General features: G+C 31.0%; 1 protein-coding gene across 2 annotated transcripts; it reads right to left on the bottom strand.

Annotated features, from left to right (window-relative positions):
- Positions 1-3,615: 3,615 nt before the first annotated feature.
- LOC101508012 (tetraketide alpha-pyrone reductase 2-like) lies at positions 3,616-12,570 on the bottom strand. 2 transcript variants are annotated; one of them, XM_027330611.2, is made up of 6 exons: positions 12,368-12,570; positions 12,088-12,260; positions 8,966-9,151; positions 8,501-8,663; positions 4,034-4,233; positions 3,616-3,830 (listed from the first exon to the last, which is right to left on the bottom strand). In XM_027330611.2, the coding sequence occupies exons 1-5, from the start codon at positions 12,471-12,473 to the stop codon at positions 4,040-4,042; spliced, it is 822 nt and encodes a 273-aa protein (XP_027186412.1). In that variant the 5' UTR covers positions 12,474-12,570; the 3' UTR covers positions 3,616-3,830; positions 4,034-4,039. The 2 variants fall into 2 exon arrangements, with proteins under 2 accessions (XP_027186412.1, XP_004514695.1); XM_004514638.4 differs by having other exon boundaries at positions 4,044-4,233.
- Positions 12,571-13,088: the final 518 nt, after the last annotated feature.

Genomic DNA, 13,088 nt, shown 5'->3' with positions numbered 1-13,088 from the left:
AGCGCTTTTTGTACAAGCGATGTAAAAGACTTGTGCTTTCACATAATTAAATCACCTATTAGAGCACTTTGTATACAAGCGCTATAAAAGACTTGCGCTTTCACATAATTAAAGGACCTATTAGAGCGCTTATTATACAAGCGCTGTAAAATCATTCAAAATTTGAATGGAGCCAAAAAGTAAATTAGTATTGAACCAAAACATTAGTTTTTCTCTCTCTCCTCTACCAAGAACACGTTAAACCCCTTCTCATCTTTCACCCAAAATCAGTTTGTCAAAACGCTAAATCCCTAAACTCTCAATCTCGAGCCCCAATCTGTTGCTTCCTCCTTCTCATCATCGATCAATCTCGAACCCCAATTTGTTGCCTTCTCGCCTTCGTTCAATATCGAACCCTAATCTATCATTTTCTTACCTTTTCCCTCTTCCCTTCATCACCTTCATCTCGACGAACATTCTGACTCGTGACCACCATTATCGCACGACATCCACGACGACAGCGTGACCTGATCATGTGACCACCTTTCTCGATCACCGGTAAATTTAGATTTTTTGTTTTTTTTTTATGTTAGTTTAAACTTCACATAAAATATATATTTGAAATATTTGCTTACTTATATGTATTTTCTGTGTTATTTTGAATTTTCGCGTATTTGATTTAGAGTTAGGGTTCATTTTAGGGATTAATTTTGAATTTTAGCGAGTTTGATTGAGAGTTAGGGTTTATTCTAGAATTTATTGAAACAGAATTCAATTCTTTGTTGAAACAAAATTTAGTCCACATCATCCACCACAAGCATCATTTGTTGAAATAGAATTCAATTCTTTGTTATTCTTGGTAACATCTAAATTTTTTTGATTCTGTTGTAATTGAATTGATGTTTCTTGAGATGCTTTTTCTTGTTGGAAATTTTGAGTCATGATTCGATGACCCTTTTGATTCGTTTTGATGTGTTTTGTTAGTATTCTTCATGGGTAGTAAATGAACTGATGAATTTCTTAGCTTGTTGTTTTTAATTTTGAAGATTTTTCCCATGAAATTGCAGCCTAATTGAACTTTTTCAACTTTGTTCTTGTTGGTTTTTCCTTCCCATGAAATTGTAGCCTAATTCTGACTCGCGACCATCGTTATTACACCACATCCACGACGACAGCGTGACCTGACCGTGTGACCACCTTTCTCGCATCACCGGTAAATTTAGATTTCTATTTTTTTTATGTTAGTTTAAACTTCATATTAAATATATATTTGAAATATTTGCTTAGTTATATGTATTTTCTTTGTTATTTTGAATTTTCTGTCATTTTAGGGAATAATTTTGAATTTTAGCGAGTTTGATTGAGAGTTAGAGTTTATTCTAGAATTTGTTGAAACAAAATCGTGCTAAGTCAAATTAATAGACAAAATCGTGCTAAGTTTGAAGATGTTCATTGTATGGGTACAAAAAGTCTCCCAAAATTTATTGATGAAAATGTTTGTTTCGATTTGTACTTTTCATGGGGTGAATTGTAATTAAAAAATAAAATACATTTAACTTGTTTGTTTGAGTTTAGGTAAAAAAGAGCAAAGGAGTGGTACCTAGACGTGAAGAGATTTATGTTGGAACTCGTACTCGTAAAGATGGATCAATTGTCAATGAAAAGGCTGCAAAAGTGATTGTAAGTTTTGAGCTTTAATTGATTCTATATAGTGACTTACTTTTTTTAGTACACTGAATTAATTTTTTATAGTGTTGTTTGTTTTGGAAGACAATTGATAATATTTCGTAGAGTGACTTATAGTAAAGATTCATAGTAACTCAAGTGATTAGTTTGCAGTTTTATAATTTGTTATTCAAGTGCTGAATTTCGCCATCTACTAGTTGTTATAATATTGGAAGGATTCAATGTTATTATTTTGTAATTTACTACTCAAGTGCTGAATTTTGTAATCTGCTAGTTGTTATAATATTCGAAGGACTCAATGATAGTGTTTTATAATTTGCTATTCAAGTGCTGAATTTTGTAATCTACTAGTTGTTATAATATTGAAAGGACTCAATGATAGTGTTATATAATTTGCTACTCAAGTGCTGAATTTTGTAATTTGCTAGTTGTTATAATATTGGAAGGACTCTATGTTGTTGTTTTGCTAATCTAGGATATTGCTTTCTTAATATACTTATTTTACAACACTTTTTAATAAAAAAAATAGAATAAGAATGCACCTATTACAGCGTTTTTTTTTAAAAAGCGTTGTAAAACATGCATAACAATGCACCTATTACAACACTTTTTTTGAAAAAGCGCTGTAAAACGTGCATAAGAATGCACCTATTACAACACTTTTTTGAAAAAGCGTTGTAAAACTAGTACAACAAGTAGCACGTTTTTAGAAGGGATTTACAGCGCTTTTTATTTTAAAGAGTGTTGTTGTATCTTTTTAAAACGCTAGATACTACAGCGCTTAATTTAAAAATAAAAAAAAAAAAAACGTTGTAAATGGCTTAAAAAAAACGCTGTAAAATACTATTTTTCGCGTAATGATATCAGTATTCATAAAAAATACTGGAAAAGAGATCTACATTTAGTACAATAGGTTGCAAAGTAGGCTAGTATAGCTTATTGGAGTAACAATCTTATAACAAACACTATCTGCATATTAACCATCTGCTGGTATGCTTGCCGGTAATCTTATAACAAACACTAATCTTATAGGTGAGTTGCATTTCTCCGACAACTAGTCCTATTAAATCTCTTGTTACTGGAATCAATGACACAAATAGTGCAAAATAATGGAAAAGGAAATAAATGAATAACAATTATTCCCTTCACATATCAAAATTATGTATAATTCTTTCAATTTTGGTCTATGACCTTATTTCAAAACACACATGATAAAAACAGCTCACATATATACTATGTTTGGGAGTGGGGTTTTGGAGGGAGGAAAGGAGAGGATTTGTATATTCTTTTAAATTAAACAAGTCATAAAATGTTTATAGAAGTGCGATTTTTTTATTTCAGCATAGGGATCGGATTGAAAAAGGGAGAGTGTCGAGATTGTCTTAACCAGACTTTGGGTCGACACTCAACTTACATAAATTGTGAGATCCAACCAAGTATCATATTGAAGGGTAATTGAAATGTTATGCAGGGACGGATATAGATTGTCCACTGTCGTGACCCCAACCCTGCCAACTTTTTGTAAAATATTAAGCCCAAATAATGGATGCGTGTGATTTAATGTGTTGCAGTGCAAACTATGATAATTTTTTTTTTTATTATATTTTAACCTGAAGGACCACCGCCTAAGTAATAATAATAATATTCCTGTGGAAAAAAAAGGTATCAAGGTTTACCTTTTTTTCATTTAACCTATTACATAACCATAACAATAATAATAATAATATACTCAGAAAAAAACTCAGCTGATAACATTAACCAATAACACAATTTGCACATTTTTTATTGACATAATTATGAATATTTTATTGAAATTTAACATTTATATATTTATTGGAAAAATCTTTTATTTATTGTAAAATAATATAGTGGGCCCCTTCTATGGTCTAGCTCCGACCTTATATGATCATAAATTGTTATTTTTTAAATTTTAAAAAAATCTCAAATATATATTATAATATAAATTTAATTCTCTAAAATCTTCCATCCAAACAGATATTAAAGTTACGCAAGATCATAGATCTCATAGGAATCCCTTGTCTTGAAAACTTTTGATGCAGTCATCAAACATTTGTTCAAGGGTTTTGAATGGTGGAAACCCCAATTGAGTGATTTTAGTCGTGTCCATGCTATGCATATTATCGTCTCCTACCTGGCTGCTACACCTATAATATCGTCACATTTAAGGTAGTGTAAGCACAAAAAATTGATTTGAAATCAAATAACAAGTTATTGGTGCAACCTTTTTCAAAAAATAAACAAGTTATTGGTGCAACTAGAATGTTTTAGTAATTTAATTTAATGATATTAAATTAAGGTTGATAATTTTTTCCGCCAAAATAAAGGTTGATATGATTTGCAACATTACTTAAACTCACTTGCTTTCATATGGATAGGAAGGATATTTGGAACGAAGCATTTGGATTATTTGAGAAGTGTGGGCTACTGTGCTTGAACAAATAAGTCTGCCAGATGCTTTGGACTGCTCCATGGCCAACAAGTGGGCAGCAATCACGTCATCAATGTGGACATAGCCCACTGTTGTGTTCATGTATTCTCCTTTCAAGCCTGTTAAAAGTATGTCACACTAAATTTTTTAAAAATTATATTATTTTTAAACTAAAGGTAGATAAAGATAATAGAAAGTAACAAAAATTTAGCAGACTTAACTGGAGAAAAAGAAAATGAAAAGAAAATAAGCAGAGAAGAAAAAAAAAGAGAAAAAATAAAAGCAACATCTAAACTACATTAAAAAATTAAAGCTTACTTTATTTTTATTTTACCTTTTTTTTCAAAGTTTCATTTAAAAAACATGAAAACCGCTTTTATTGTTTCTTCTATAAGGCGTAAAAGATATACCAAAAAATAAAAATAAGATGTAGCAAAGATAATTTATTATCTTTGTCTATCTATAAAACTAAATGACTAGCAAAAAACCTCATTGTAACCTTCTTTTATCGTTTCTCATCTCATCAAAATTGAGGAGAATTTGGAGGAAAATGTATTCTATAATTGTCTCTTGAATATCTATCACTATATAAGAGAGAAGTATTGAAATATATAACATTAAAGAGATAAACAATATATTAATAATTATATAGTAATTTTGATAAAATGAGTAAATTATATGGATTTAATTTATATATACTGTTAATGTAAAGAATTTTTACACTATCAGACAATCACATTCGTTAGATCGTTAGAGATGTTTGACTTTTATCAAAACTATCTCTAAAGTCATTACGATGAATGGTCGTGATGTGTTGACAATATAAAACTTTTTACATTGACAGTGCATAACAATTAAATCAAATTATATATGTACAACTCTTCTACGAGAATGCTTCTTTGGACAAAACACAACTTCAATATATGTACAATACACTAACTATAATTTACTATACAAATCATACACAAGATGAATATTTTGCCAAAATCAATTATTTAAAAGATAAATGTGTAATTGTTCTTAAATCTTAATTCAATTGACAAATGCCGATATTGTTAGGTTGAACATCATGTCTCGAGTTCGAATTTATATGGATACGAATGTAATGGTATCTGTACACGTGAATATTTGTATCCAATAATAAATTAGTAAAATTTATAATTGTAATAGTTTTTGTCTATGTATGAATGTACTAATAGTTTTTATGAAAAATTTTGCTATCTATTTTATTTATGTGTTAATGTATTAATGTTTTATATTTTACTATTTATTTTTTTTTTTGGTTGACAAAATGGAAGAAAAAATTCATAATGCAACAAAAAAAAATAATATTTTTTGTACATAAAGGAATTTTTTTATTTAAAGGATATCCATGGATATTCGCTTATACCTACATATACTTAAAGTCCGCCAACTTTAATTTAAAGTACAAACTATAGACATGATAAATGGTTACTATTGATCAATTAGTTCGAACACCATACAAATTAAGAGAGAAATTTGTATTTAATTATTTGAGTGTCTTTTGAAGATAATTGTATATATACTATATATAAGAGACAACTACAAAAAGTAACTTTACATAGATAAATTATATATTAATATTTTAGATAGTAATTTTGATAAAAATGAATCAATTATGCACATATTTATTCTTTGAAGAGAATGTTTTTATAGTAAAACACAATTTTAACACGTGAATAATATACTAATTGATATTTACTATACAAATCACACAATGAATGATTTTCATAGTCAATGAATGATATAAGAGGTAACTTTCAAAGGTGAATTATGTTAAAGTATAATTTGAAATTTAAAATTATTTAGATAAGTCATAATTTCTATCGTCAATCTAGAATTATAATAAATTTAGAAAACTATAAAAAAAAATATCTAGATGTATTAATTAGGAAGATCCTATAACTAAGTCTAGAGTTCTATAATTGTATCCGTAAATATCTCCTTATACTTAACATTTAAAATTAAGCAAGTTATAAGTTTTCTCTAAGAAACACTTCCCTTCTCTTAACAAAGTGGTATCTAGAGTTTGGTTGTGAGAGTTGAGAGAATATAGTTGAGAGATGGCGACTCGTGACTACATTACTTTCAATTTTCCTCTTCTTACAAAAGAGAATTAATGAAAAATAGTGTTTTCACATGAAACCTTTGTTTTGCTCTGAAGGTGTATGAAATATTGTGGAGAAAGGTTATGAGAAGTCACAAGATAAAGAAAGTTTATCTCAAAATGAGAAGGAAGCATTGTCAAATACGAAAGATCAACTTGTTGTCACCTTCATCTATCAATGTTTAAATGATTCAATGTTGACAAGGTTGTCGATGCTACTACCTCCAAGGAGGCTTTAGCGATTTTAGAGAAATCATTTCATGGCATTGACAAAGTGAAGAAGATAAGGCTTGAATCCCTAAGGTGTGTTTGCAAGTTTGTTTTTGGAGGGTTTTGGAGGGGAGGACTTTGAAGGGTTAAGTCTATATTTTATATTTAAAAACAATTAAAAGAACAACATGATATCACATGCTTATTTATCATTTTGTTTTATCATTTTTTTTTAAATATCAAATACATATCAAAATACATAAGCTATTCTCTTTTATTCTAATAAAAAAAAAACCAAAGTTTTCTTGTGGCGTCAATCCCAAAGGTTGTCATTCATTTTCTCCCTAGAAACATGAGTGAGGCATCGCCCCCCTCCATTTTTATCTTTTCCATATTTTTCATTTTCTTCTTAATACTATCATTTCTTTTGTTGTTACAATTCTGCACTTTTAATTTTAATTCTCATATTTGCAATTCAAAATTATGTTATATTAATGTCAATGATATGCACATGGAATGACAAGCCAACCCATTGGATAGTCATCAATGTGTATTATGAAATGGAATTTCTTCTCCCCCTATCCAACATTCTTAATAGCCTCCAATCCAAAAATAAAATATAAATTAAGATTTTTTACATCTTAGATTGGTCAATCCAGAGGTGTAAAATGCTAATTTAATTTTTTACATAATTTTTACAAACCGGCCAATCTAGGGGTGTAAAATGCCAAATTCAATTTTGTGTAAAATGCTAACTTGAAATTTTTTAGAGATTTCTTGCGACTTATTGCATGTCAAAGGCTATGTAATTATGAGACTATAGGATTGAATGAGAGTTCATAAGGATTGATGGGTACTACTTATAGCAACAAGGTGCATTTTTTGTAGCCCATAAGATAAGAAATTCTCCATAACAAAAAATGTAAGTGATGACAAAACATGTTGAAAGACACAAATATGGACCTCAAAATAAACAATGGATCTGAGAATGTGATCGAGCCCAAACAATTCAGACCCAGAGATTTAGAATATGGGAATTTCTTTGTCCGCCGCCCTACATTTTTAAAAGCCACCCAAATCCATTCATGTGTTCCTTTGTCTAGAAGCATGCAAGAAGTTGTAACATTAATGTTGTTCTATTCGCTCAGGCAAAAGAATTTATTTATATTTTAGTTAATTCTTTATTATATATTTAAAGACTAATTTTTATCATATACCCTGTTAGTTTCACAACAAATGACCCATTTATAAAAAAAAAAGAAAAACTAAAAATGAATTACTCATTCAATTTGTAATGCTATATTAATTTTTTCTAAATTAAATATGACTTACACCACTCCCAAGTCAATCTTCCACTTTGCATTTATGGCAATGATGAATACAACAATACATGATAAAGGTAATTTAATAAAAGTATTATTGTGTTGTTAAAATAAATAAAAGTATTATTCTCTTTTTCATTTATACACTAGTGAAATTGTTAAGTGTATCACTCTGTGATTCCTGAGGATGGCAAAGGAGGAGAGTGACTGTCGATGTACACAACAAGTGACTCCTAACATGTTTCTAGGCAAAGGGACACATGAGACTACTTATACCTGCATGTAGGTAGGAGACTGGTTGAATGAGTGTTTATAAAGGATTGATTGGTACCAGTTATAAAAATAAGGTGCATCTTCTTGTCGGTAGTCCTAACTTAAGAACTTAACCATTAAGTGTGTTTGACTTAGTGCACTCTTTGGATTTTGATCTTCTGACAAGTTTTCTATAAAGTATGTGTGTGACGACAAAACACGTTGAAAGGCTTGTGTACTTTTGGAAGCAGTGTGTTCACAAGCTGAATTTGGTAGAGACAAGAGGTGGCCATAAATCAACATGATCAGGCTGAATTTCATAGCATTTACTTAATGATAATATTTTTGTTTGGCCAGACACTTTTCTTAAAAGAAAATTCTGTTTATATGACTTAATAATGTCAACAAAATTTAATGCATTGTGCTAGTACTTCTTTATATAACATCAGAACACATTTGACAGAATTATCTAACCTTTGACGAGGCTTAGTATCACGAGCAGTGTGCTGGTTGGCTGTGGTGCAAGAAGTGGACCAACAACGAAAGAGGGGTTAACCACCACTAGATCAATGCCACTTTCCTTTGCAATCTTCCAAGCCTCTCTTTCTCCTATTGTCTTTGCATATGCATACCACAGCTGCATAATTTCATCATGAGTTTGATTGAAAGTAAACTACACTAAAGGTCAAATTTCCCATTCATGATAAAACACAAAAAGTTATGATTAAATTAAAGAGAAAATGACCAATTCATTGTAGAAATTGTATGACATGAAAATTAAAATATATATATATATATATATATATATATATATTTTTTCATCTTATTCCAATTCTAAATTTTTTATAATTCTGTAGAATATTCAACTTAAACTTGTGATCCAAACAAATAAATGTGACAGTACTTCTTGCTTTATAATTGAGAAACAAGTTTAGTTACTTTATAGCGTTTGCAGTATTCTGGATCACTCCAATGAGATTCATTAAGAGGAGAAACTTGTTGCACATCGTCACGGTATCTTATGGAAGAGCAAGAAGATGTTAGCACCACACGTTTCACATTCGCTTTTACACAGGAGTTCAGCACATTCTGTGTTCCTTTTATACATGGATCAATCAAAGTAGCCTACAAAATAATTCAAATAGCAATAAATTACCATATGTACAATGATGTTATGTTACTGAAAAAATAAAAATATGCCATTTTAAATTATGATTGAATAAAGTCTGTTTTAATTAACACAAATTTTAATTTTTATTAACAAACTAGTCCTTCTTAAAAGTTAAATATCACGCATTTATATTTAAAACTTTTTTATTAATGAATTACTAACTGGACTTACAAAGTACTCTCACACCAATTTTGTTTTCTGAATAAATAAACTAGTTCCCAAGCTGTAATCCTTCTATTTTTATTTTCTTTTGAATTTTCATTGTTTCAATCTTTTGTATAAATGCATTAATTAATATATATGCAGCTATAGAAGGGGAGATTTATGTTTTGGATCATTTGGATTATCTCCATTTAATTGTATCTATGTTTACTAGGCGTGCTAATAGTTTGGTTCGACAAGCATGGTTTATAACATTGTCTATGCACTCGTTTGGATGAACGGTGACATCTTTTTTCTCGCATCCCAATGGCAATTTTGTCGTGACCTTCTAAAGCAACTAATTCAAGCTTCTAAGTAAACTCATGTCCATTTCGTGGTTCCCATAAAATCCAAACAAATGCTACGTCAGACTTAAGCCAAATCAAATTTTTATTAAAACGAGGCGAAGATTATTTTTACAAGCCTTTAAATTTCAGTTTTTCATTGCCTTGAAAGTTAAACCTGCAAATGGTCTTTAAGCATCCACTATCTTTGTTCTATCCAAACAACCCCATAGATAGCCAAGCTGACACTCTCCAAACTCTTATTTTCTGAGATTCCACTCCAGGTGATGCACAACCACCTGTACTAAACCATTGCTGTTGCATTTCCCTGTTCTACTGCTCAAGTCCACTTAATGTTTACACCAAAATATTCTAAGTTGTTAGTTGAGCGGCACACAGCCGAATTTAAGATAGCTGAGTGTCTGATAGCCAAAGTAAGGGACAGTGGAGCTAGAGGTAGCCGAACACAAGCTAATCGAGACTTTCTCAGTTTTACACAGGTTTACGAAGGTAATGGAGTCTTCAGAAACAGTCAAAGAACATGAAAATTGACAACTCGCCACTAGGGGTCGTGTTCCATGTTTATAGCTGACTCACCAAGGAATGGCTATTTTTCCAAAGAGGCAACATGGAGAAAATTGTAAGTGGGCTAATGCAAACACTGCTTCCGTGGAAGTAGGGAGATACAGGCCATCTTGGAGCGCTACGTACACCCTGTAGTGGGAAGAAAACATGCACTATCTGCAAAAATAGCCGAATGAAGTAGGAACTAAGTGAAATTTTGTAGGCCACTATACATTGGCCAGTAACATTAGCTTTACCTATAAATACCTAATGTACTTATCATTTTTATACGCAAACAATCAATCAATCAACTATTTTCTCTTATCTTTACTTCTCACATTTTATCAGCTTATTTTTAGTTTATGCCGTAATGTAGTAAAAAACCACAAACACAACCACACTCCGTACTATTGGAGGAGTTAAGGAACCCACAACTAAGAAACAGAGTTCCTTCCATAGCATAATCGTTTGAAGAAAGGGAAGCATTGTACCTCATAGTGTTTTAGCCGAACAATCGGCTTACTTTCAGATACGACAACAACTCCTAATATAACAATCCAAGACACGCCCATGGGTTCAAGCTCCATTGAGATAAATTATAATCAAGTCTATTCATGTTTTAGGTCAACCAATTCCAAGATTTCATCACCACCTCTTCTACCATCATATCTACACAAAATTCCTTGTTGCAAAATTTTTTCCCATTCCATGATTTCAAAATAACCCAAACACATGTGTACCGAACCACAAAAACTCTTTTAAAAAATTCTACCGCTGCCTAGCAGTCCCGCGAACTGATCAGAGTGCAGCAATCCTTCATTATGTAGTTTTGACAACACATTAAACCGGTTACATATAGCATACCAGACTCCCACAAACATACGACGCTCGAAGAAAAAATGTAACACCGATTCCTTGCCCACCACAACCCCGAACACACTGTAATACACCCTGCCCAAGAACGTTTCTTTTGTGAAGGTTATCTTCTGTGGGCACTCTATTTTGAAACAACCTCCACGGAAGTACCACAATTTTTGATGGTATTGCTTTTTGCCAAATCCTCGCATATTTTGGATTAGGCATACAATTTATTCTAGACTTAAGTAATTCATAAGCTTCCTTTACTGTTACCTAATTTTTGACCCTCCATCCAAATTCATTTAACTTCAACCTGTTATTTTAACTCCACTACCTCTAACAAATTATTGAAATCATGAAGCAATTCCACTTCCTCCTAGTTTAGATTCCTAATCCAAATCAAAATCAATGTACTCACTCCACCCTCTACAACTCTAAACTCACCTACCTTTCCTATTTTGTCTACTGACAACGCAAATAATCTATTGAATTTATCTTTTAGTATCTCTTCGTTATTCCAATAATAATCATGCCAAAAGCTAGTACCTGTTAGGACTTAAGCCCATAAGTAGAGCCCAAATCAAAACACTAGTCTATTGGAAGGGAGAGTCTCATGGCTTAAGTACACATTGGGCTATCACTCTATCGGCACTGACTCGGTGGTAGCCCTTTCCTTTTTTTGCAACTTCACCCACCTATAAGTATTTGATTATGTGAATAACTCTCTATGAAAGCACCAATTGTTAGGACTTAAATCCATAAGAAGAACTCAACCCAAAAGACTAGTCCATTAAGTGGGAGAGCCTCATGGCTTAAGTACTGTTTTCATGCTCCTAACATACCAATTACATTATTCTCACCCTAATGTTGATAGAAGCTCTAAACTTAACTCATTTTGATATAGCAAACGAGCTCAAAATCTCTTATTATATTCACCAAATAAAAGAATCACCACAAACTAAGAACAAAATAGAAATGTGTACCTGAACGTTGTTATCGTATGGAACAAGAACAGGGGAAGCTGTATGAAACACACCATCAACCCCACTAACTGCCTCATCAAAACTCCCTTCCACCAACAGATCCGCTTTTAAAATTTTCAATCTCTCTTTCGCTCCACTTAGTTGAGTGAGATAACCAACCTTCTCCAAATCCTCTACAGAAAAAATTGAACAAAGCAACAAAGGGATTAAAAAAGAATAATTAATTAATAGGCCAAATACATATCACATATGACATGATATACATAATTAATTAATATACCTGGGTTTCTCACTGTAGTCCTCACTGTATGACCTTTATCTAATAAGGCCTTCACTAGATATCCTGCTATGAATCCAGTTCCCCCTGTCACGCAAAACTCAGCCATTATTTTTTACTCGATCAAAACTCAGGCATCTCTTTCTTTTTTCTTAGTCTAGTAGTATTAACGATAATAGTCTTTGATCAGTTTTATGGTCAAAGATGGAGAGTCACGAGAAGTCCATGCACTGATTAAAATATTGTAAAGTATAAATTACTTTTGAAAATTTGTGGTTAAATTAACTGCAACTAAATAAAATAAAATTAGTCACGTATACTTCCTCCATTTAAAATGTTTTAGTTAAATTGTACACAGTTATTAAAAAAAAATATTTCTTTGATTTTAATAGTAAATTTTATAAACAAATATCTTCATTGATCGTAGTTAGTTAGTAGAGAAATTTTATAAGTTAAGATACAATAAATAAAATAATATGTTAGAGAAAGAAATGTATTTCTAATAGAAAACTCTCAATTTGCTTAATGCTTAATGTAAAGTATAAATAGGTATTTATAGATACAAATAAAAAAATTTAAACACATTTATATGAGCTTCCTAATTAATACTGACTTCTAGATACTTCCCACAATTTTCTATAATTAAAGTACTTCTAGATTCTTAGATGGAAATTCTATATGGTTCTAGAATTATCTAATTTCAAATTAGTAATAACATTGTTCC

This window comes from Cicer arietinum, chromosome 2 (genome assembly GCF_000331145.2).
Source record: "Cicer arietinum cultivar CDC Frontier isolate Library 1 chromosome 2, Cicar.CDCFrontier_v2.0, whole genome shotgun sequence".
Classification (NCBI taxonomy): Eukaryota; Viridiplantae; Streptophyta; class Magnoliopsida; order Fabales; family Fabaceae; genus Cicer; species Cicer arietinum.
This window is presented reverse-complemented; position numbering and strand designations above follow the sequence as displayed.

Coding starts and splice junctions, on each gene's coding strand:
- LOC101508012 (XM_004514638.4), bottom strand. CDS start 12,473: ATGGCTGAGTTTTGCGTGACAGGGGGAACTGGATTCATAGCAGGATAT. Junction 12,261..12,367: donor GACTACAGTGAGAAACCCAG/GTATATTAATTA, acceptor TTTTTTCTGTAG/AGGATTTGGAGAAGGTTGGT. Junction 4,234..8,500: donor GATACTAAGCCTCGTCAAAG/GTTAGATAATTC, acceptor TACTTTTAACAG/GCTTGAAAGGAGAATACATG.